The 26,349-nt window shown below is 46.6% G+C and overlaps 1 protein-coding gene across 2 annotated transcripts in view; it reads right to left on the bottom strand.

The window, feature by feature from the left end:
• Positions 1–26,349, bottom strand: part of rasgrf2b (Ras protein-specific guanine nucleotide-releasing factor 2b) — a 62,279-nt gene that overhangs the window by 24,174 nt on the left and 11,756 nt on the right. For both annotated transcript variants that reach the window (XM_036526310.1, XM_036526311.1), the window contains exons 2-12: positions 16,185–16,291; positions 14,352–14,499; positions 9,782–9,871; positions 8,555–8,808; positions 8,203–8,282; positions 7,578–7,771; positions 7,075–7,184; positions 6,352–6,470; positions 4,433–4,593; positions 2,192–2,258; positions 1,285–1,421 (exon numbers count right to left, since the gene is read on the bottom strand). In XM_036526310.1, coding sequence (XP_036382203.1) covers positions 1,285–1,421; positions 2,192–2,258; positions 4,433–4,593; positions 6,352–6,470; positions 7,075–7,184; positions 7,578–7,771; positions 8,203–8,282; positions 8,555–8,808; positions 9,782–9,871; positions 14,352–14,499; positions 16,185–16,291 — 1,467 coding nt within the window. The remainder of the gene's footprint in view (positions 1–1,284; positions 1,422–2,191; positions 2,259–4,432; positions 4,594–6,351; positions 6,471–7,074; positions 7,185–7,577; positions 7,772–8,202; positions 8,283–8,554; positions 8,809–9,781; positions 9,872–14,351; positions 14,500–16,184; positions 16,292–26,349) is intronic.

Raw genomic sequence — 26,349 nt, 5'->3', positions numbered from 1 at the left:
TTGAGCCCCAGGCTCAGGGGGGCACAGAGAGGGGTGTGGTCACGTGTCACAGAGCACTAAATCATCCTCCAGGGCGATGGCAGTCTCCCTGAGGGGGGCGCTGTGACTATAAGCTGGGCCCCAGGGACCCACTTGTCTGTTACCTGTTTAATGAGAGTGGAGGCTCATGGGATAGCGGCCTTACAGACATGCTCCAGGGTAACAGTGATTGTTTATTATTTTGTTGGCTCTTGCTGCAATACTGTGAAATTTTTAAAGAGTGATATTTGTGTGTGTGTGTGTGTGTGTGTGTGTGTGTGTGCGTGTGTGCACGCGTGTCTGTGTACATACGTGTTTGTTTGTGAGAGTGGGTGTTTTTATGAGTGTGAATGTGTGTGTGTGTCTGTGTGTGCGTGTGTGCGTGTGTGTGTGTGTGTGTGTGTGTGTGTGTGTGGGTGTGTGTGTCTGTGTGAGTGTGTGTGTGTGTGTGTGTGTCTGTGCGCGCATGTGTCTCTCTATGCTCCTGGGCTGATTCCCAGCTGGTTTTATCCAATGTGACCCTCGGGAGAAGTCTCGAAAACAGCCATGTTTCAAATAAATAACAAAATCAGAAAATATCCCAGCCCTGACAGGGAAAGCAGATGCTGTCTGTACTTTGGCTACCCCCCCCCCCCCCCCCAACAACTCCCCACCGCCTCCATGCACACAGAAGTATTCTGATTTGTGTCATAAGAGGCATACTCCAATAAACAAAATGCCTGTGTGTATGCCTTCTTCTTCAGCGCTAACAAAGCGCCCATTTACGATCCTGTCAAAAATGGCCTCCCCTGCCATGTCGTCTGTCTGCCCAGCACAGCTGCGCTGGCCGCCGAGAACTTTTCCGACAAGCTGTCCTCCACGTGCACTTCCTCTCCCCGACGCCACAGCCTGTTTATCTACTCATTTCTCCAGTGGGGGGGACAGTACAACAGTGATAGAGAGGAGCTGCTCTGTCAGTGGGTGCACTGTAACATGCAGCTGATGGAGCTCACTGACACAGAGGTGGCCTTACACAGGTGTACATTACAGCATTGCCACATTTTCACAATAACACGTGAATTCTACTCCTCTGCAAAGCTAATGCACTGTGACATCACACCTGAGCTGTGACATCATCCCACGGATCTGCTGGCCGTTCACTTGGCCCATGTCACTGGTCCTTCACATTCACAGACTCCTAAATGAATTAGCTCTCCTTTCCGTGGCAGCATTAAACTGCTAATGAACCAAGACGGCATGTCTCTTGCGAGCTTGCTGGCCGCTCACCTGGCTGATGTCGCTGGTCCAGGCCGCCTTCTCCTGGCGAGAGGGGGCCAGCAGCACCACCGTGAAGGAAGGGGCATCCGAGGGCTCCACCACGATCTTGAAGTCCAGGTGGCCGAACACCTGTCCCGTGGTCTTGGCTGACGGGGGGCAGAAAGGGGACACATGGAGTCGGACGACTTTTGGCAGGGCTCCTCGGACAGACGCTGGTTGCAGGTGTGCGTGTGTGCGTGTGACTAACCAAGCGACTCCCCCCCTCTCTACCTCCCTCCTTCTCCCTCCTCTGTTAGGCTAATCATACGTGCAACATCTTCAGCCATCGGAGAGCTGAGAATTGGAGCCCTGCTCTGGACAGATGGACGAGGCGCTTCACAAGCAGCGAAAGCAGAGACCGGCTCCTGATGCGTCATCGCTGAAGCACGAAGCCCTCACTTTCCCAGGCAACGAGCTGCCGCAGAGAATACTGCTGCCTCAACAGGTTATTAGAATTTGTTATAAACTGCTTTAGAAACATGTTGGCCAATGGACAAAGCAATAAGAATAACAGCTTGGCACAATTACTTCAAAGGTCAAGGGGACCCAAGATAAAAAGTAAGAAGCAACGCGCTGGTCATTACCGCTACGCGCTAAAGGCCCATTCAAAGGCCAGCCCAAGGTAACCAACCGCTCTCGCTGGCGCTCTGAGGGCTAATTGATCGATGACATCAGCAGAGGTGGCATTTAGAGAAAGCTGCTTTGCACTCTCTCTTTGGCCCTGGTCTTTGACAGGTAATTAACCTGCATCGTAAAAGAGAGGGGGCTCCAGTGGTTTGGACCTGCGTGCAGCGCTCGTGTAAATCTAGACAGATGTGACGGGTGAGAGGTGACGGGTGGTGGGCGTCAGAGAGAAACGGAATCGGTTCACACTCACACTCCTCGTCACTGGCATCTGGCTCCTCGATGAGGGTGCATTCAATAAGGGACAGGACCCCTCCTTGCTGTGGGGGTGCGGGTTTGGGGGGGTGCAAGAGAGAGAGAAAGAGGGCAGATTGAGGTTAAGAGCCATCACAACAAGCATTCATCTCTGCTGTTTGTATACTACTGATGGCAGACAGCTTTACCAGGTCAACTCAGTGTTTTATGCGCTATGCATTTATACAGCTGGATAATTACAGATGGGGTTCAGTCCAAGTGCTTTGCTCTTACATACAACAGCAGTGAACCAATCTGAACTCGAATCAGCAAACAGTCACAATTCCCCTTCCCTACCCACTGCATCAAATCTCACGACACATATTCTATATTTTGACCAGATATGTGCTCTGTGTGCTTCACATTGAAACTTCTGTTTCAGTAAATGTTCTAATTTGCTGGCTCACTATGAATATTTCTGCAGAAGTGCAGTCTAAAACAGAGCATCCATAGCTGGTATAGCAGAGAAGCACAGTAGCCTCCTTTTACCAACCCGAACCTCTAAGTCAAGTAGGACGGAAAGAGAGCGGGAGCCCTACGTCTAGTCATAATGTAGAATATCTGTGATCTCAGACTCTGTTTCTATCCTGTCATGTTTGGATTGCGCAGAATGACAGCAAGAGGGCAGTTGCTTGCAGAACGCAATCTTACATGGTGTCAGTGGATACAGACAGGAAAGACCAGTTCCCGACCAGTCCCCATCCTCCCACAAAATGACCTGTTTCTGTTGAACCCCCGACATGGGCCAAAACAAATGCCGGCAGGCCCCATGTTAAACTTGCCCTTTGAACATTGCCAGTTTCATTTCACAAATATGCTGCTTTGAGAAAAAAAGAGGTACTCTGGAGAACAGTTGCTTTTTTTTCACCGTGTGTTTTTACATGAATTTGAAATGCTCCAGTGTCCAGAGAGCTCGTTAGTAGCTTCCAGCGATCAGGGAAATATGCTTTCTCACGGAGCAGGATGCCATCAGAGGCAGCGAAAATTCTTCTCAGATGCTCTTCTCTTTCGCTGTTTTTTTCCACTCGTTTAAAAAAAAAAAAGAGAGAGAGAGACTTTTGCTTCAAAGCCAAACAAACTGCATTCGAAAGCCCCTGTGGTCTCGGGCAGAGTCAGTTTTCTCTCAATTGCAGCGCTAAGCCCGGAGAAGAATTCTGAGTGGGGTGGGGCGTGGACCGGAACGCATTTTTTAAGAGGGCCAGATGGAGAGGGGGCGGCAGCTTAAATCCAAACGGGAGAGAGCTACAGCAGGTGATAAAAGAACAGGCCTGGAAAAGGCCTGTTTCACAGCACCAGCACCGGCACCGGCCATCCCCCGGCCAGGGAAAGGGGCTTCACTCTGGCCTCGCCTGGCGCTTTTAGACACGAGGGAAACCGTTTGTCTCCCAGGCCCCCAGGAGAGGTTCCTCACACCATCGGGTGTACCATATCCAAGGAAGAGAGCTGTTACAGCCAAGCCTCCTCCACATAAAAACAGCTCCCCAACTGATGCCTGCCTGCAAAAATTCATTTACAAACGTCCAAGATGGGTGTATTGACTGTCTACTGACTGTCTACTGACTGAATCAGAGAGTGTAAGCAATTTTAGGGCAAGATCATGGGTTGGTCCATTAGTACTGAATGGGTGTGTAACTTTTCAGGGTAGAAATCAAACCAAGCTGCATGACTTTGTAGCAGACGGCCACCCACATGGTGACAGCTTCTTTTATATGGAAGACATCCACTGACTGTAACTGAATGAAACCTGTTTATTCTAAACATCCAGTGAAAAACTTTCGTCAGGGTTGTTAGCACCTTGGGTTCAAATTACTTAACCCAAACTGTCCAGCTTTGTAAACGGGTAGCCCCGTTTTAGGTGTGAAATCAAACACCAGCAAGCAGGTGATTGATAGGTGGTGACAAGTCTATCAGGACATATTAAATGTGAAGGTTTCCCCAACACCACAGTCAAACAAGACATTCAAACCCGTTGATCTGATGTGACCAATGTGTGTCTGCTTAAGGCTGCCATCAGTAAATGAAGCATTTCTCACATTTTGCAGCCAGTTAATTGTAAATCACCCATAAACAGGAGTTTTCTGAGAAAGTATAGAATAATAAATAAGAAGTAACAGGAAGCCTTGCAAACTTAGGGGAGGGACTGTGTGGTAGTGCTTCCGCTGCCGTTATAACGGTACGCTTCATTCAGCAGGCCACTCACTTTAAGCAGGTGCAGCTTGCCCCCAGAGCTGCGCGTGCAGATGAGGAAGTGCTTGGTGAAGAGGAAACACTGGCGCTCCCCCTCCTTCTTCAGAGACAGAGAGCCCAACCGCACCTTACTGAGCTTCCCCCGCTCTACCGACGGCAGCTGGATCAGAGAGCCTGGAGAGAGGGAGAGGCAGAGGGAGAGAGAGGGATAAAGAGAGCAGGGGAGAGAGGGTGAGAGAGAGGGAGAGAGAGAGAAATAGGGGGTTAGAAGGAGAGACAGGAGTGTGAGGGAGACAGAACAGGAGAGAGGCAGAGGGGAGAGAGGATGAGAGAGAGGGAAAGAGAGCAGGAGAGAGAAATAGGGGGAGAGAAAGAGAGATAGGAGTGTGAGGGAGAGAGAGCAAGAGAGAAAAATAGGGGAGAGAGGAAGAGGGAATGGAAGGGAGAGGCAGGGCGAAAGCGAATAGAAGGGAGAGATAGGAGTATGAGAGAGTAAGAGCAAGGCAGAGGGAGGGAGGAAGGGAGAGGGAGAAAGATAGAAAGAGATAGAGAAAGGAAGGGAGAGGGAAAAACAGAGGGGGGAGAGTAGGAGAGAAGCAGAGAGTGAGAGGGAAAGACAAATAGTGGGAGAGATGGAGAGCAGAACAGAAAGAGAAAAAGGAAGGAAAAGAGAGAGAATTGATCACCTCAGAGATAAACACGTATCCTCCTTCTATAACCTGGGGGACATTCGGTAAACAAAACGAGCAAATGTTATGCTGACAAAGCTCCACTTTCACTTGAATTTGAATCAGAATCTGAGAAACAGAGATTGAGAGAATAAGAGAGAGAGGAGATAGAGAGAAAATGAGGAAAAAGTGAGAGAGATGGAGAGAGACAGGCAGAAAAGGACAGAGATGAACAGAGATTGATGCAAAGAAAGACTGTTTATGACACAATGAAGAACAGAACTCAGACCTCTCAAAAATAAGTTTTATATTCATTTGTCTTTTTTTCAGTGTTTGCTGATAACATTTCTTGTTATTGTTGGCATGTGGGGGTGGTATTAATATCTATTTTTGTGGTACCTTTTTCTTATACCCTTCTTTTCATTGTTCCTTTATTTTTATTTATTTTGCATTTATTGTCTGTTTCACTCTCTAAGAGGGGGGAGATGGATGGTTGATCCTATATGTGCACGTCCTAAATGCTTTAGCAATCCTGGATAACTCCTGTCATGCTAAGAAAGCCGTTTTGAATGCTCTTAATTCCCAAGAGACGGACAGACACACACAGAGAGGGAAAGACAGTGAAAGGTATTGGAAGATTTTGGCAGGAACACATACAGACAGATACAGGGCTAAAACAGGAAGTGAAAAACAGTGAGAGAATGAACCAGGCAGACAAAAAGGCCAATAGACAGAGACAAACCGAGAGGGTGACAAAGAGAAATGAAGACAGTGCACTAGTCAGAAACACATGGACTGAATAATAAATATCCATGAGGTCATGTCTCCCCTCTGCTGCACAGTAATGGGATCTTTCTTCATTTGCAAGAGTTACTGACTCATGCCGTTGATGATAATGCAGAATATAATTCAAATGTAATGTCAACATAGTCTCTTCACAAAATTGCTCTTCTTATAGTCATGATTCCCACAATGGAGGAGCTTTAGAGTGAATGTAAGACATTCGTTTCCCCTGCAATCCAGACTAAAACAGAGCAGAGGGTCGTTCCTCCAGCTCCGTCCTCTTCTGTCTTCGAAATAACAAGTCATTGAACCCAAACTTCAACAGCGAAAAGAAAAATATCATTTGCTGGAAAAAAAAACATATATAATCCATCATCCAAAAAGACTGACCATCAAGCAAGTTCATTTTTAAAAGCTCTGTTTTTTCCAAGAGTGCATCTCTTCAGGATTCTGGGGAAAGCAGGCAGACGGAGCCGCTCACCTTGGCGCACGAAAGTCTGGCTGGTGTCCAGCAGGATGTCACAGCCCTCCACGATCATGCGCTCGATGGCCAAGTTCTTTCGGATGTTCTCCGTGTCGCTCACCTCATCGTGCATGACCCTGTGAGGATGGTGACACATTGACATCAAGGGCCCCTGGCGCTGCCTTCCTCACAAGGAGAGTCTCACATCTCCTCTGACAGCTACAGTCTTGTCCCTGTCTCAACCCACCTTCAAAACACTCATTTGCTCTGACCCGCTGACTACCCCCTGACTGTTTTACACTCTGTAAACACCTTGACCGTACCACAACCATACACGGTAATCCTCACATATGTCCATACTACTGTGGCAGTCTCAAACTCAAGGTCACGTTGTGTGATCATGCCATCAATTCCATACACAAACCCAGTCATCTCTCACAAACCTAAATACCTTCATCATTTCACTTGTCCTGACCACTCTACATACTCCACCTCTGACTGATGTAACTACTCCATACACCCCAACTGCCCTAATCATACCTCACTCCCTGACCATCCAAACCATTCCACACCCTCAGATCACCCCAACAGTCATATGCACACACTGACCGCTCTAACCATTCCCAGTCCCTAACATTCCCCTCTCCCCCTAGTGCTCCACACCCCTGACTGCTCTCACCATCTCGCACACCCTGATCTTCCCTTCTCCCCCTAATGTTGATCGGACCCTGACCACCCCACCTGGACAGCTCCTCCAGCTTGGACTTGGCAAACTCCAGGCTCTTGCGCTCCACGTGCTCGTGCGGCGTGTGGGCCAGGAGCTCGTGCAGGGTAATGATGTAGCGGGGGATCTGTCACAGAGGGACACAGACAGAGAGAGGGACGAGGGTTACGAGCAGCACACAGCGGACAGCTAAGGCCTTACCGAGAAGCTCACCAAGCTGGGCCTCAACGCTTTTGCTGAAACAACAAATTGCAAAAGGTATGCTTTGCAAGTTTGAGGTTTTAAAATGGACTGAGAGCTAATAAATAACCCACGGCTTTGTTAGGGAGTTGGGTTATTGCTTTAGGTGAAGTTCAAGGGCGCAGGCGTGAGAATGGAGGTGTAGAATTTGCGGTACAATTGCACGCCCACTTCCCACTTCAGAAACCTGGGGCCGTACAGGATCACTTAGTACATAGAGTGCGAAATGGGTGTGCCTGTTGGGGGGGGGGGGGGGGTAGCCTGGGGAGAAGGGCCGCACCTGGAACATAGGGTAGGTGAGGAAGGTCTCCAGCATGCGGCCCTCGCAAGCGGCGTTGGCCTCGTACTGCTTCAGCAGCTTGTCGAAGTCCCGGTTCTGCTTGCAGTTGGCCAGCACCTGCAGGCTGTACTGGTGGTTCCGCACAAACTCCTGGTAGATGTTCAGCATGGGCAGCAGGATGTCGAACAGGTCGGCTACAGGAAAAAGGGGACGTCAGAGGAGAAAGCAAACTTACCCTTTACCTGACCTCCTCGTCAGCGCTGCAGATGCGTGGGCTTTTCTGTTTTTGTTGTTGTTTAAGCAAACCAACATTCACGGGTAGCCAGGGAAACGCTTATCTGTTCCGCACCTAGTGTAGACAGAGTGCTCTCTGAAACTGAATTATGGGTGGCTTTGTTCCATAGGCTATTGTTGGCAGGCTGTGCGATCTCCCCTTTTGTGTCTGGGGGCACAGAGATAGGCAGGAGAAAGACATCAATAGCCTTGTGTTGTGAGACATTTGTACATCAGTGGAGGGAGAATCTGTCTCTGCCGGTGAACAAGGAGCAGCTGAGGGCTCTGTTTAGGATGTGTGTGTGGCTAATAGCAGCTTAGACCTGGTTGCTGAATGCAGTGGCTTGCTCACCTAAGACTAATGTGGGCCAGTTGGCTATCCTCGCTTTCAGGCCTTGGTGGAATATTTCATGGAGAAACATTATAGTCTCACTGGAAAAGATCAAAACAAACAAAAAGAAGTCTTAACAATGACTGGAAATCAAGGTGTTACAACATTGCACACATCCACATACATGCACACACACACACACAGCTACCCACAAGCAAACACACAACCACAAATAAACCAACACATATACAATATAGATCCATGCCTGCACACACACATGCACATGGGCACACACCAGCACATACACCAGCATACATGTGCACACACATACATGTTCACACACACACACACAGAACACCTGTACGTGTCTTACCTGTTGAGGAAGATGCTGCTGACATCGTCATGACTGATGGGCGGTTTCTTGGAGCTGGCGGCCATGCGGAGTGGCCGCAGGAAACAGTTGACCAGGATAGAGAGCTGGTGGACATACTCGGTCTCAGCCTCCACCATGTTGAAGACGATCTGGTTCCTCTTCCTCATGCTCTCTGCGTGGGGAGAGCAGATATAGTCCTGAACAATGATCTTCCACTTCCGTCTGCAGAGCCAGCCGCGCATGAAGCTCTGGACCTGCATGGAGACAGCACAGGAACAGCCCGCTGCTGCAGTTACATCCACAGGCAGCAGCTCTGCGAGCACACAGGCCCCTCAGACTAGAGGGACAGACGGCATCTGCGCAGACACAGACTCTAAGCATTGAACGACAGTCAGCGTCTATGCACACACAAAACCTGAGAGCTGAAGAATAACCAGCATGTACGCACTTGCAGACCCCTCAGAACTGAAGAACTTTCTGCATCTGCGCAGATGCAAACCCTAAGAACTGAATGACAGCCTACATCTGCGCAGACAGAGACTGCTCAGAACTGCAGGACAGCCAGCACCTTTGCACATGCAGAGGCTACGCATATGCTTACAGCAGTATCCACTAAAGGACCTGTGACAGAGCAGAACTCCATGGCCATCGAGCGTCTTCATTTATGAATCATGATACATTCCATAAGTTTAACTGCAGAAGTATGACACGAGTGCACGATTCTAATAATGATTATAATATCATGGTGATGCACATGATGGGAGAGGTCTACTTTGAAATCATGTGGCAAAAGTTGAAAAGAATGAAAAACTATTTTCGAAAATTGCCTGCATTCATTCTCAATGCAATGTGCTTTGCCCTCTGTGAAGTAGCCAGCCATAGCTCATCACACTAAAAAGTTTTTCAAAGGCCGAGATCTGCAGTATCTTGCAAAAGTTGTTTATTTGAAAAGGTACAGCATAAGGTTCAATTTCTCCCCTACACAGGGGTTTTAAATTCCCGTCTGAGTGAGTGAAGACTGGAACAGAATATGAATACAATAACACACAGGTAAACAAGGGACCAAATATTAGGTTGTCAATGGTAATAATTGTTTCTGGCAACCCTGGCTGTAACTTCAGAAAGAGCGCTTTCAGCTCTGACGGCGCCCTGGTGCTTTGTACTGCTGTGAGGGTTGGTGTGTTAATTGTAGCCCACCACAGACACATCAATCATGAGTCACCATACCTTTTTAATCTTTTTAATGTCCGGGTCTTCCTCCTCCTGGTTTACATGGTAGGGCCGCATCCTCTCCTTGGTTTTATTGAGGGCTATGATCTGAGGGAGAAATAGGATACACACACGCACACATACAAATTTTACTGCATGTCCAAGCCATCCCTTCTGTGTACAAATACCCCTGTCTCTCCATTTGACGATCTGAGTCACGTTGCATCTAAAATACTCATTTGTCATGGAGATATATGTCTGAGCTCCATTATAAATGGAGAGGCAAATGCAATTTATGTACTTCCTTTCCTATATCATTTGGCCCAGGAATGCATCTGTCATGGCACATCCACACACTCACTGGACCCCTGGACAGAGTAGCCAATCAGGTGATATCAACAGCCATCCATCTTCTGCTAAAGAGGAAAACTCAGCTGCCAGCCATAGCTCAGGGAGACTTCTCAGGGATTAAATACTCCTGTGAAATCTGCTGGATGTACTGATATCCTATTTTTCTCCCCCAGACACGTATCAGTTTAATTTAGAGGGAAAGGCTGAAACCAACAGATAGCAAGGAAATGAAACCTTAAAAACCTGTCAAATGAAAACGATGCGGCTGACGTAAGCAATGCATCAATAGGCAGACAATTATAGATCAATGTGTGCTCAGCTAATAAAAGTGACATTTCATCACCCTCGGAATGTCACACATATTCCCTAAAACCACACCCCCCCCCCTTCCGCTTATAAAGATAAGGAAAAAAATCTGCATTTATCCCCAATCCCCAATAACCATTATGGTTTTGCTGCCTTGACTTGTTTCATAACTGAACTGGCTTTTACTTGAAATTCTGCAATTCTGTTTTTATCAATTAGTATTGTAAAACTATACAAATGTATGGCAGTATGCTGTTTCAGGTTTGTTGGATATTGTTCACTTCTGACACAATGAATTTAACCATTTTCCTTTATTATAACAAAAGTGATACTCTTGCATGGTGTATTGTAGTTAGAAACGCATATGTATATATACAAGATACCCTACAGTAATGTGGAGACAACACACGTAAGGGGAAAGATATGTTGGGAAAACACTGAGAAAGATGGGCTGCACACAGATACACACACACACACACACACACACACATCCACACTCATTCGCTAGTTAGCGCGCACCCTTTCAGTGGGTTCACAGGCACACACTCAGCTACACTGACACGCCGGCAGCATGCAGAGTGCTTGTAAACGATGCCAGGCATACAAAGATTTGAATCAATGATAACAGCGGAGTGAGCTGAGTGGGGCATTGTCAGGACTTCCATGTTAGATAACAATCTCGCTTCCTCCCCGCCGACAATCTCTTCCCTCCCCTCTCCGCATGACAGCTTCCACAGACGGCTGTGAGACAATGCCCCGCAGAGCTATTAAAGGTGTGTAGGCAAATGACGGCTCTCATGTACTTGAGGTCTCTCCAGCAGAACAAAAGTGGCGTTCCACACGCACAGGCGCAGCCCATCTCAGAGGACGGCTTAAACTCAATTGACTTTTCCAGCCAGCCGTGCCGCGCTTTCCTTCACCACGAACTTTTTTGTGTCCATGGGGGTGTTTACTATTTTTTTTTTTCTCAAGGCTTGTTCTGGGAAAAAAAAACACATTTCGACAAGCACAAAGAAGATGTTTCTCTTCAGGAAGTCGATAAAAAGAACCCTTGCTACTCCAATGAACTTCAACAGCTAGCAATGGCACGCGGTGCAAAAATCAACTATTTCTTGTGTGCTCTTGCTGGAGCCAGGCAAATCCGCACCTCACAATGGGAGATCGTGTTTATTCTTGATGGGAGATCAAGAGTAAACACGATGGATTCGGTCACGCTCATGATCTCCCAGCGAGTGTTTCCTTTTAATAATGCGTTACATCGCCACCCTGGGAAAGATAAACACAGCAGACACATAAGAAGAACAAATAAATATGTAAAAAATAAAAAATAAAAAATGAAAACCCCTTTCATAGTAGGGTGAATCACTGTCCCACGATCCCAGAGAACAGAATGGCTCTTTGGCGTCGCAGTCAAAGTCGCATGGTTGGTACCCTGTAGACCCGGGTTTGAAGCCGGGTGGGGTGACTGCTTTCACCCTTCGCTATAGTGAGGCATGAAGGCCAAAAGATTAAGTCATGATCCATCTTAGAACGCAATCCATCTATTGCGATGGAAGTGGCTCTGGATAAAAGCATCTGCTAAATGCATGTAATGTAATAAAAACCCACAACCACCTGTTAGAAGAAAACGACTAATATTTGCTTTGCCATGCTTTTATCAGTGCTATGCACACTTACTATGCTACATTGCTATATCAACAGGAGCAAACAACATTCTCAAAAACTGCTCTGCCATTAACTGATATTTCAGATTGTACACAGTATGTAGTTGCAGTTCTACGTCAGTACGCAGTTGTGAAATGATTCATTAAGACATAATTTCAAGGAACTGAAATTAAAAAATAGTGCAAATTCCACATGCAAAAGCTTGTCATATTTGGTCTGAGTAACAAGGATTTGCTGGTGCTAGAATATTTCATGGGTACACGTGTGTATGCACATCATGTGAATCACTCCAGACTGAAAGATCCATTGATTTATTCCAAATGTCTGCTGATATTCATGAAAACAAATGTGCATTTATGGATTTGGAGCTACAGCGGCAATGCACTTTATGCTCTCAGAGATGTTTCACAAAGGATACCGATAAAAAGCTTTTTCCCCTTCCTAAGTCGTCGGTAATGGATTATTGATGGACAGTATTTCTGTTGCGTGATTTTCCTTTCAGCAACCAAAAGGAATTAAAAGCCTTTTACTGGGTCATTTCGGGTGCGTTGTTGGACTCGTAAAGAATATTTCACACGGACTTCATCCCAGGTGTACGGCCAGAGTTGCAGCTCAGTCGTTTACACTAACATATGGAGGCTTAGCCAGGAGAAAGATGTGGATGTCATTTTAAAAGGGTCTTTATTTTCATAGAGAATGTCACAAGTAAATACTTCACCAAAACATTGAAAGGGTAGGCAAGTGGATAGGGTAGGGTACAGGAAGAAAATTGATAGGGTACTGCATAGGGTACCCTGGATAAGGTACAGTTTTTTTTCTGTTTTTTTAAGATTTTTTTTCACTTAACAGCTCCTCCACATGAAACAAATGTCTCAAAAGCCTAGAAACATGCCATTCACACCATGAATGAAAAAGAATCTCTGAGTCATGGAGAGGCAAAATACAAAACCACCATTCTTAGACAACTACCTCGGCAAAAAAAAAAACAGGTTGCGCGCGGTGCTTATTGTGTTTAATCCAGCACACTTCACACTGCAACATAATTTGATTCTGGGGTTGCATTTATCATACCAGGAATTCCATCTCTATATGGGTCTATGCCTAGAACAAAGGCAAGCACAGCTGTAGAGAAGCATGTTTTTTGCTTTATCCAAAATGACCTGTCACATGTTAAAATTATGCTGGATGTCAATCACAGGGTATTTGATATCAAATCAAAAGACCACAAAGTAGTTTTTAAGTCCGGCATAAGTGTGGTCCAGTCATCCTCCATGACTTTGGACACACAACCTCCATGAGTTTTGTCACCTGCTGAGATGGCCTGGGGAGGAAAAGTGACTAGATCAGCCTGAAATCCCTGAGAGAAAAGAAGCTCGGTTGGTTCTCTCCCTCTTGTTTTACATAGATAAACAAAACATTACATATTTGCAATGGCGTATCACAGCGCTAAGAATGCAGCTTTTCACAAGGGTGAATAGCACTGCATTAATATTTTTGCTCAAAATGATTAAAGTTGTTAATGTGATTACTGGCACCTATAACAGCTGCATGAGAGCGAGCAGATGTCAGAATGTCTGAACATAGCCAGCCATAGTGGCATTGTGTAATTAGTGCTCGCCACCAGACGTACGTTCAAACCATTGGGGGACTGAGGAGCATAGTGACCATGTTACCAAGGAGCCATCGATGGGTGCACGCCTACAGTACGGCACTGAGAGCGTGCGCTGATGTTGGCTGAAAGGATTAATTGGCGCGTGCTATTTAGCTGACTTAACATGTGGTACCCATGGAGACAGATGCAGGATCAGAAGAAGAAGAGCTGATATTTCATTAATGACGAGATAGAGAGGACAACAGTAGAATCACGATGAGAGGTGAAGGAGTCAAGAAGGACATGTAGTGAGATGCTGGTTTCTGGTGAGCCTAAAAAAGGTTAGATCAATAGGTCTCAGATGAAAGAGAACCATTTGCTTTGGTTCAGAACACTAACTACTTCTGTTTTGATTGGAGATTTAAAATGATCCTAAATGTTCAGGCCAATTGATCACAAGTCCCACATGCATAGAGAATACATTTTAACACATCTGAAACAGGGCACTGGATGAATCTCACAATGGTAGGTGTTATGCAAAAGAAATAACATCTATGGAAAAGTGTGGTGTCCTATACATGTGAACAGTAGAGTGTGTGATGCAGCTGTGTGTGTGTGTGTGTGTGTGTGTGTGTGTGTGTGTTTGTGTGTGTGTGTGTTACCCACATAATGTACCTCAGCCTTAAGCCTCTCGATCTCGGTGTCCTGGTCCTCCAGCTGGGTGCGGAGCTGGTTGGCCGCCACCTTCTCGGTCTCCACGATCTGCACCAGGTGGATGTACTTCTGCATCAGCACCTCGCGCTCAATGATGATGTCAGAGTAGCTGTGGGGGCAGGGAGGGGGGAAGGAGACCTGAGCACGTACAGGTGTGGCATGGTGTCACGGTAATGGTTGGGCTGAGGGTGAAGGAGGTACTGGGTCTCTTGGCCCTGTGTTGCTGGAGTTCCGAGAATCCACCTTCACTGCATTAAGAGCTTCACTGATCGCAAATTCGTTAGCTGTACTCATTCACTGTGCCACTTCAACTTCTATTGACTGCTCCCTTTTAATCACAGATGGATCCTTCAGAAGATCAATTGGCTTTAAGTACACCAGGACACCTCTGATCAGAAGGCAAGCAACAGACCCATAATTCCACTGGACCTCAGGGGTGATGCAAGTAATCAAAGCCCTAACCCTGAAGTCCCACTGGAAGACCCAGACTGGAATGCAAACTGCCGACAGTAAGCAGTGAACGTTACGTGACGGTGTATTTACAAACAGGAGTAGCCACGTGCACCAGACCGCGCCTGCCTTGCAACGATGGCAAACGAGAAGGGATTCCAGCTTGACAGGAAATAGCTGTGTCCCTACCTCTGTAACACATCACCCTAATATTGTGGCCACACAATCAATTTTCTGCAACATTGCTGTAACATCTGACAGCATCTTAGGTGTTAGCTCTCCACACACAGGATCCTGCGAGGGCAATTACACCCAATTATTATTGTTATGACATTGCCACAACATTTCAGAGACACTGACAGAACGTTCTTTGCTGCACTGTAATTACCGTCAGTGCTCTGAGCGCATGTAATTGCACTCACCGCTGTTGGCTACCTTGGTGACTTCTGTAAAAACGGGCTGATTTAGAGTGTGATCAGACTGTGCGAGGGGGTTGGAAGAGCGGCCCTGTGCTCCAATGAGATGGGCGGACGGAACAGCAGAGCCGCCCCCCTCTCACACACAACGCCTCGCTAGGTTGATTCTCTCAATGGCAGTTTCAGATTGCAGCTGCCAGGGGGACGGCACTGCGAGCGGCAAGGCTTTTGAGACAGCACTTCCTTTTCACGCTTCAGGGGGGCTGAAGAACAAACAAATTCTCTGTTTAAAAAGGGTTGGTTTTCAATTTCTGAATGCAGGGTATTGAAAACCGTGCTGTCAGAATCAATCAAGATGTCTTTGGATGCAGCGCTGGCTCGCAGAGACTGGAGTTAATCCACACAGCGCTGTGCACCCGCATCACTAAACAGCACTTTTCTAGTAAGAAGCAGAAATGCGTAATGCGATGTCTGCTGCTTTACTTCAGGCTAAAACAATGAAATCGCATTCACTGCACTGTTTAAAATATTTACACAGAGCATAAATGCTTTCAACATCACACTCCTTCTTTGGCTCAGCGTAAATAAACAAAACAACATTTTCAATCTCATAGTCTATCCATTACAACCCAGTTCAGCTGAGCCACAGAGATGGCCAGTCACCTTGAGGGGGTGTGTGGGGAGCAAACAACATAATAGGCTTGACAGTGCCTTGGGAGGGGGCAGAGTTGTCATGTAATGTGTTCTGCGAACAAGGATTCCACAACTTAATGCACATAGTAACCACACAAACACACACTCACACACACACACACACACATGCAAACACACACTCACACACATGCACATGCCCACAGAAACCCACACGGACACATTCACACACAAACACCCATGCGCACAGAAACACACAAAGGTGGGCCCCGTGTACCTGGCCTGCTGGATGGCCTCCACCCACTCATCGCACTCCGACTCCTCCTCCATCCGCAGCTCCAGCGGTTTCTGACCGTCATGGCCGAAGACAATGAGGAAGTAGTGCTGGAGGGAGAAAGAAACCACACACGGTCAGACCGCTTCACTCAAGACAGAACTGCAAACAACTCACTTAACCAGCCTGAACGCTAGGAATCACCAACTCTCAGCCATAACTGTGTAAATTGCTTGCTGTATTCAGGAGACAGGGCAAATTGTGGCTTGCGAAAAGACAGCAATTTCTGTGTGCGTTCGGTAACTTTCGGTCAGAAAAACAATGCCTACGCATTCCTTTGACAAATCATTGTCCCAATATTGTCACCGCAATTTTCTTTGCACTCTTGAGCAAGGTACTTTAACTCAATTGCTTCAGTAAAAAACCAGGAAAAAATGGGTTCAGGCTGTGATCGTTCAAGAGAATGACAAGCCCTACAGACCATAAGTTGCAGTGTATAAGGGTGCCAGAGAAGCAACAAACAGCGAACTGGAATGGAGGGTGATGGAACGGAATGGAGGTAAATGAAACAAAACAAAATGAAATTAAACTGACTGAGTGGAAGAGAATGGATGGGAATGGATTTACATTCCAGGTGAAGTGGATGGATGGAACGGAATGGATCACAGGTCCAGGGCAGATTGAATCCACAATATATACAATGTACAGTAGGCTGAATTCTAAGTTAATCATGTCTATGTGGACATGAATGATGTGCTAACAGAATTGCTTTCAGAAATGTATAAAAGAAATTATGAATATGGAATATGGTGGTTGGAAGTTCCTGCTTGTTCCAGCACAACAGTTTGTAACTGTTGTATGACTCAAACGGAAATATAATATTTTCCCATTATTTATAGGCCAAGACGAGAGATTATTAGTGATGAACACTAATAATCAGATCAGATTACTCACTTTTTATAGTTTATCAGAACTAGTCATAAAGGGGCTGGTTTATAATTCCTAATAGCTGTTTCTTCTTCTATGCCCTATCACACATACTATCATAAACTACTACAATACTAAAATATACATACTATTATACCACATCTGAAACAATGATAGATTAGATAGAAGGAACAGATATCTGCATAACAGAACCCTTGCACCTCTCCCCACCTTCCTGTCTCCAAACAAACTGTAAGACTTGTGTTCATCAAACAGGAAGCGTAATGGTGGTTTGGACAGGAAGCCCAGGCACTCTTCTCATTTTCATCCACCGTCCACAGGTAACACTCCCCTCCGCCCTCTCACCACCAAACACTGCCACCAGGCTCCGAAAGGAAGGACAGGAGGCGAGGCCCCGGAGCTATCCCGCTCGCCATCTGATAATGCCCCATTGTGCCACGCCCGGGAGAGAGGGCAGGAGGGGAGAGATATCACGCTTTGAATACCGTAAATGAAAGACACAGTCTACCTTCTGCAACCTCGGCCCTTCGGGGTAAATAAAAAAACTGACACATGCAAAGCAACACCCCCCCCCCCCCCCCCCCCGGTGTTGGTAAGCGGTTTCTGTAGAAACCTCAGACTGCTCACGGTTGGAGTTTTAATAACGTGTTCATTTTTTTTTTTTTTTGGTGTCCCTCTGAACATCCCATTATAGGTAAGAGTGCAGAAGGTTTCAAGTTCGAGCTGCAGAGTAATAGAAGTTGACCATCAAAGGGACTTTTTTTTTCAATATAGTGTAATGACATTGCAGCGTCACCACGGGTGACCATGATGGGGGACCGAACGCGGCCCTTTCAGACCAGCATCAGGACCACCACTGCTAAGCTAATACGCTCGACGCCCCTTAACGGCGCATGAGATAGAGGATGCAGACTGTGCAGCTCCAGTGACTCGTCAGTCACTCCAGGCTGGCTCCTGCGCACGCTTTGGAGTCTCATAGGTATCTCTGCACCAATACCTGTCACCAGAAGCTGCCAGAGGTGCAATTATATCTCCCAAGACAGGGAGTCATCCCGTCAGAAGCCTCTGTAATGACGAGCACTTTTTAACACTGGAAATAAACTAGCATTAATGCCCTGGTGAGCCTCGCAAAACCGTAATGTGAAAGACCAGCACTGACACAGACACAGATACACATCTCTGCTGCTAAAAGGGAGGAGTGATTGGAGATCTCCTGTTTCAAGGCTGTGGACAATGCACACAAATTTTGCAATGGACTGATCTCAGACCAGTAAGAGAGGAAAAGGCTGCCTAATATAATGAAGAAATGAGAGAAGGTAGACCCACTGCACTGAGGATGGTAAACATTTAATTAGGCACAAGAGAGTCTAAGGAAGAGTCAGGCTCCCTCGGTAAAGATCAGAGATCACAGGCAGAGCAGTTAGCGATTAGTAAAGATGGCTCTGAGCTCTACTCTCAGCATACCCGCAACACATTTTGCCCCGGGCAGTGTTTCTCATGGAGCTTGTTCAGTTCAGCCAGTCCTGGACTGGTAAGAAAAACAGTGTACATAAACAGATCCTGCCAGGACTGTTTCTGAGGCCTCAGCCTCTCTCTGATGCCTGGCACGCTAATGTGAAACTCCCAGTGATGTGACGATGGTCGTTGCTGAGTTGCCTGACCTCAAGTGACCCAACCTTCCCCCCCAGCATGATACTAGATTCCTGGTGGAAAGTGACGGACAGGGCTGTCGTTTCTACAAAATTTTCTGCAATTCCGTGGGTTCCCTAGATAACCAGCCCTCCCCTACAGGCTACAACAAGCACATGCTGCTGGCTTCACATTCACACAAGCACACACGCATCCGCTTTCGCACACGCATGCATACATGTTACAACAAAGCAGGGATTAACAACAACTCTGCTCTGTTGCTCCGCATGCTGAGCCAGCTGACACATCCAGGCACTGGAGCTGCTCAGGGGTCAAAGGTCGAGCTGGCTGCTCCTGCTCATCGCACTTGAACGGGTGGATCTGTGTGCGGCGGAGCAGAAAAAAACCCATCCCCCACGAGAGGTGCATCTGTGTGCGTGTGTGTATGTGTGTGTGCGTATGTGTGTGCGCACACGGTGGAGGCCAGGCTTAAGGGATTTTTCGTGCTCTCCTTCTGCACGACAGCACGGGCTTACATAACTCCTCTCACTGGGTCTGTTTACATTCTCTTAATCTGGTTCTCTGGTGTTCCCTGGTACTGTCCTCGTTTCGGCGGGGAGATAACCTCCGGGGCGAGGGTGAGAGCGAGGGCGAGGGCATGGCCCTGCACAGAGGCCTGAATTCCTCCTCTCTCCCCTGTCTTTCCTCCACTGTGCTCTCACTCTTACTGTACACCAGCATTTTCAATCATAGAGCCACAGGAGAGATGCACTGCATGGTGCCGCTGCATGTTTTTCATAATTATGAGGTTTGTGTACTGCGTATATATAATAGTAAAGACATAAAAAATATGAAATAACACAACTGGAATTGTGCAGTGACCTCAAAAAGTGTTAAGCAAATCAAAACTATCTTATATTTTAGATTCTGTAAATATAAATATTTTAGATTTTAGAATGTAGGCAAAATAATTTTTTTGGAAAGAAATTCATGCATAGGCATCAACTTCTCTATTTATATTTATCCATCAAAACAAATTTCAATCATTTAAGGCATAAGTCTTCAGATCAAAATGTCTTCAGAATGCATCTTTCCCATTGTCTTAATCAGGTGTGTCCAAACTTTTGACTGGTACTGTGTGTATATGCATGCCTAGAGTGTAAATTCCACTTCATTTTGTATTTGGCATGTCCCTTGTCAGCCCTCAGGGTCGCAGCAGCAGGGTGCAGAGATATGCAAACAGGATGTGACTAATTCGGCCCGCCATGGGACATGGTGAAAACCAAGGCTTTCGGCGCACAGAGCCCCAGTTAAATGAATCAACAGGCCGCGTGTCTCTGTTTACCCAGGCCGTGCCGGGCACCCCCCCAGGAGCGCTCCTCCAGCGGCCGCGCCTCTGTGAGGAACAGACACATTCAGGCGCCGTCAAAGCGGCAGCGATCGCAGGTGGCGCCGCACAGAAATGTCACCGCGCTGCATCTGCAGGGTGCATCTCCGCCTCGCAAACAGGCCTTAAGGAGTCAAGGATCACACACACACACACACACACACACATACTGCCTTTCCCATCATCCTCAGCTCACATCTCGACACCTTAAGGCACGTCCTGGGAGGGGCAACGGCCAAGATGCATGTGACTCCAGTGCCAAATAACACCCCAAAAGCTGTCTTCATGCAATGCGCTGAAGTTTTCTAGTAAGCTGTCAGTAGTTTATGTTAGCATTAGTTGCGTTAAACATGCATTTATGTAGTCAGAGCTTCAGTTTAATTTGTCCATTTATATTCCTCAGGATGTGAAAATACATTTTATCTCAGTGAAATCAAGGTACAGTCTTTCACAACATTTGCCATAAATGTCCCACCCCTACCCCTAACCCTAATCCTAAATTGAAGTTGACAGCTGTTTTGAGGCCAAACAAAAGCTTTCCCTGGACTGGAGTTACCCCATTTGCCTTTCAGTAATTGGGTACTACAGTCATCACAGCATCCCCCTCTGCCTTCACCTCCAACTAATTTTACTGTGTTAGCCTCCTTAACCCATTTCATATTTTTCCATGGACACACACACACACACACACACACTTACACACTTTACACAGTGCCAGACGATGAGGCTTTTATTCAAATAGCTGTGCCCGGGGGCAGCTCATGACCAGAAGAGCTGCTATTCTTAGCAGAGCGGTAAAGGGAAGGCTCAGCCGCGTGGCGTACATGCCCACCCCAGTACCCCCTCCTCTGACACAGCGCGCATGCGAGAGAGCTGAAGCATGACATCGCCAAGCCCAGAGGCTCGGGGCCACACAGCCATCAGACGGGAGAGCCAGGGCGCGGCTCAACCTACACACCACGGGGGTTAAACCTCTCCCCCCCTTTGTTTGATTTTGTATACCCCAGTTTTGCTTTAATGCTTTTATCCATTTGTCTTTAGCTTTATTCACTTCACTGCTATTGTTGCTTTATTTATTTTTTAAATGGCTGTGTCTCTCCACCGACACTAATTCATGCAGTCATTCCATCAGCCAAGTTCGCTGAAGAGGGGCGGGGGGGAAAAATCTCTTGCATAACATTTCTTAACAAGTGCTGCGTGTATTTTTAAACTGTGTCACTTCACCTAACAAATCCCGTTTCCATGGCAACGCGTTCCTCAGCTCTCCGGCTGTGTTTAACTGTATGGGCTTTCTTTTTTTCTCTTTGCGTATATACCTTTCTCTCCTCTTTGCTTTTCTTTTTATTCATCTGATGCTGAAAGAGGAAGATCTCAGCCGCTGTGTAAAAAAGCAAAGATCTAACTGGAATTATCCAAGGTCTAACGGCCACTTTCTTTCAGAGCCACCTACGGTACCGTCGACTAAAACTGTGTGTGTGTGTATGTGTGTGTGCACGTCTGTGTGTGGGAGCATGTCAGACACTGTGTGAGTACACATGTGGGTGTATGTGAGTTTGTGTGCGTGTGTGTGTATGAGCACATATATATGTGTGTATATAAATATAGAAATATATTATGTATATGTGTATGTGTGCATATATACATTATATATACATATAATATATATACATATATATGTATATAAATGTGTGCGTGTGTGTGTGTGTTTGTGTGTGTGTACATCAGAATAAAGCCCTGCCACTGTAAAGACTGGTTGGCTGAAATATAAGGTCTAGCCTGTTGTGTGCTCATCCTCTCTCCCACACATGTTGTATCTTCAATAGCGCCTGTGCACTAAGCGACTCCCGCCATCACCAACACCCTGGCCCTGTGAAGACACAGCACCGGCCATTAGCCTCCCAGGGGCTGTTCTTTTATAACGAGCCCCGTCTCCAATGGTACTTTTGTACACATGGCCGGAAGAACACAGGGAAGGAGAGAGGGATCCAACAGGGGCTGCATATTTATGCCAGAGGCTTCATCTGTGAGAGTAAAATAACATCAGACAGCTGTCACACACAGAGTATGGAACCGACTCCTCGAGCGAAACAGGGTGTGGAACTGATTTACAGGGAGCCATGCACATCCTTAACCATTATTTGCACAATTAACCACAAAGACATGAGCCCCACCTGTGTGTCGCACCAAAAAAAAAAACCTAGTTTAGCAGTCAATGACCAAAAAAGTAGTTATATGCACCAGCTCGGGGAAGTAAATTGTATAAAGGGAACGTAAAAATAATAATGAGTGGAACATCTGAGAATTAAATACTTAATCTTGTAATACCAGTTCCCCACACAAGCCAGCACTAAGGCATTACAGGATGCGGAACAAACTGAAACTGTTATGGCTAGCTCCGCCTTCCACGCCGTTTGATTGACAGCATCTGAATGCCCGGTCCCTTGGGAACCCTAAAATCCCGCTTTATGGAACACTATTCTCCATTACCCTATTTATATTAAACACAGAGTCCTCCCCCGGGAGGCAGCCTGAGCAGGGGTATCGGCCCCCTCTGACAGCCCAGCGCCGAGTGGCCAAATTTAAAACCGAAGATTCTACAAAGGCTCCCCAAAGACTGACGACCCCCACAGCCCCTCCAAATGGTTATGAGACACCATGCGCCCGCCTTGAGGGGGTCACTTTGGGTACTGCAGCACTGCAGCGATGCTCCACAGTGGGATCTTCAACATCTCTGCGTTGCTCATTCCCCTGGCAGACAGCACCGCTCAGGTGGCTTTCAATGCTAAAAATGTAACATATTCCACGGACAATTTATTCAGCCGCATTTTCACCGGAGTGAGCCGAGGTTGAGAACCTCGTTCTGAGGGAACAGCATGTTCTCTAATTGGACCCCAATGCCCACCCAGAGCCCTAACCCCTCGCCACAGCGCCGCGCAGGTGCCGCTAAGCCTTAAGGTGCGCGCGGTCGAAACAGTCATTCTGGTGATTCACTGCCTGAAGTGGCTCCTTTATTGGAATTCATCATTTTAAATTTACGCACTGCTCAATATCTCTCTGCTGGCAGCAGATTTATCTGACGAGGCCGTGCTTTACAGCTGCAGAGAGGAAAAAGGCCTTTTTTTCCAAAGGCTGTTTCCCCTTGATCTCGGTGGGAGATCTGCCTGTCCAACATCAATTCAGCAATGACATAATCAGTTCTCTGCAGAAGACAAACAGCCCGGTTGTGACTTTGTCCAGGACCTTGCGCCTTAATGACAGTGACCAAAATGACACCCTAAATGTTTTCCCCGAACAAAGGGGACCATTAGTGCCTGGTAAGTGACTCTGGTGATGAATATGGGGTCTTTTTCCAAGATTAGTGCCACGCACAGATGTCTCTGGGATGGCCCTCCACCTGACGCACTGTGGGTCGTGTCTTTGGGTGAGCTGCACAGGGGTGGTTGATGGATGGACGCCTACGATCGATCGGGAAGAAGACCTGCCACAGATCTACAGGGGCGTGGGAAGGCAAGCTAATCACCCTCTGTCTGGAATGGCACAGAGCACGGCCTCACAGACAAGCCATATGAACCCCATGGCAAGCATCTCAGTCAAACAAATTACACGCGGGCTGACACTTACTGACACTCAGAGTTTATCAGCTCTCCCTCCCGACAAAGACTCAAAAACAGCCCCCCACACACACACACATACACACACACACACACAGTATATATACTTATGCACGCACATGTACACGTATAGCACGTATTGTTGCTGTTTTCACATTCCTCTCCATAACTGTATTATAGCTGTAGCATTAACAAACAAAGCGCGTTTCCAATGTGGTTTACACACCCACAGCCGGTGGATACGAGCGAATTCACGCTGAACGATTCAGCTAAAAGTTGAAGATCGTTCCGTCTGATTTCAGCGCCCGAACTGGCGGCGGCGGTGATCAGTCGTGCGCAAAAATAAGACGAAGATACGATCGGGGCCTCACTCCATGTTTGAAAAGTTTGCGTTAATCACTGTCACTAAAACGTGGAACACAAGCAGAAACGCGCTTCAGAGAAACAGCAACGTAGGCTGCTCGCGCTGACAGGGGGTGATGGAGGGATGAGCCGTCGCGCGTGGCTGCGAGACTGCGGAGAACGCGGTGAATGAGTGAAGGCTTGTTTCAGCCTGCGCCGGAGCATCGGGGCATGGCAAACGCTAAAGCACTTAATGAGGGGGAGAAATGAATGTGTAAAACTGAGTAAGAGCCCTCTAATCTGCGCGCCGGAGGAGGAGACAGAACACTTTAATTGCTGTCAACGTGAAATCAATTTCGACTTTCTGCCTACACTGACATTGCAGGTACCAGAGAAAGGCTGAATTTTAATATCGCAGCTTTCGTTCCACAACCGCCCCGGTTTCAACATTACAATGAAACATTTTATCATTTCCACATATAATAAGCATGGGGAGACATATTGAAGTTAGGGAATAAAGGAATACAGACTACGGTATGAAATATCTTTTGTTCCATAAAATCTGTTAGTGAATCATTAATCACACTCTCCGTAAGAGTTGGGATGAAAAGAATTGGATTCTACAGAATGACAGAAATAACAATATGCTATCAATGCTGGTCACAATGCTGGTGGCATAGTATATACCGTAGGATTACAAAGTGCATAAATGAGATGGCCATAATTTCAGATTCACTTTGTCTGATAAAATATGCCAGACACCGGAATCAAAGGCATTCATAGATTCGTAGAACAAAAGGGATTACTGCCTCTCCAGAAATAGCAGCCTTTATCAATATTTAAAGCCGGTGGAAGTTCAATCTCCGCAGCCGTCGTCAGAATGCATATCCGTCGTTACTATCGCGGGTCGAAATGACTTTCTGCAGCGAGTCACAGAGCCGTTGTGTGCTTTCCACCTGCTCACCATCTTCTGGCTCTGCTCTCAGGTGTTCCAGAATGATAATCACAAACAAAAGCTTCCTTTGCGGCAAACCTCTAACATTCCCAAATATTCTTGTAATACTGCAGAATGTTGCAGCAATATTCTAGCAATATTAGCTGTGAACCTCTGCATTCCAATATGCAGTTAGCAAGGCAGTAACTTTTCCTCCCACCAGAATATTGGCATCTCAACAGACAGATGTTTGTGTGTGTGTGAGTGTGCCTGTGTCAGCATTTGTGTTAGTGACTGTGTATAGGAGCATGTGTCTGTGTATGTTTTTGTCAGTTATTAGTATGTATGCTTAGTCTGTTTAACAACAGGTAAGAAATCCTGCATATCTTATTGCCGCACCTGTTCTGCGGCACATCCACAGTCACTGATCCAACAGTCTGAATGAATTTATTCGAACAGCAAGGTGAGAGGAAATTAGGCCTGTGCAGACCGAGATGTTCATTCTGAGGTGCCTCCAGACAGCGTGGGCTTGTGAGTACTGTGGGAGTGGGGTCAGACGCATGTCACCTGTATTGATACAGGGAGGGACTCTGGGGTGGAGTCTGGCTGACTGAGGGGCCCTGGGGTGCCAGGTGAAGTGACCCAAGAGGCAGGTGAGGTGGCCATAGAAGAACAAGATCTGATTATTAAGACTGCTTGGTTAAAGAAAATCAGAATGTTGGAATGCTGCAGTCTCTCTTGATGTGGAATGGCTTAATGGCAGTGTATGGCATGCAGAAAGCTCCACTTTTCCTAGTTTTCCCTGTCTGGTCCCCTTGGGAATGAAATGATGGGTGCCTGCACACATTAAGGCTGCCAATAAATTAAAGCTATGTTCCACAGGGCCATCTCTGGTCTCCATCCTGAATACAGAAGCCTAAAGAGTAAAGACAGCACACACTTTAAATAATCATATATGCTGTCTGAGATAAGACACTTGTCTTAAAAACACATCGCACTGGTCTATATTTACATCACTTCATGGGTATGAAATCATTACAATGTGTAGCCTTCAGTCTGCTCATTCTTAGGAGAATGGCATCTATGATATTCATCCTTTCCTTACAATTTTACTAAATTACTTAAGAAAATTGGACATACGGACACATGACATACTGCATCAAAATGTTTGCTGTTGTTGTTGATTTGTTGTTGTTGTTTTTTTTTAACTCAGCAGGATATGGGACAAATCACAAGGTGGAATCCATCACATGTTCGTCATTAAATCCGATTACTGGCAAAATAAGCCAACCCATCCCACCACACAGAAAAAAGCAG

The sequence above is a fragment of the Megalops cyprinoides genome, chromosome 4 (genome assembly GCF_013368585.1).
Source record: "Megalops cyprinoides isolate fMegCyp1 chromosome 4, fMegCyp1.pri, whole genome shotgun sequence".
NCBI classification, from domain to species: Eukaryota; Metazoa; Chordata; class Actinopteri; order Elopiformes; family Megalopidae; genus Megalops; species Megalops cyprinoides.
Note: the sequence above shows the minus strand (reverse complement) of the source record. Positions and strands in the feature narration are given on the sequence as shown.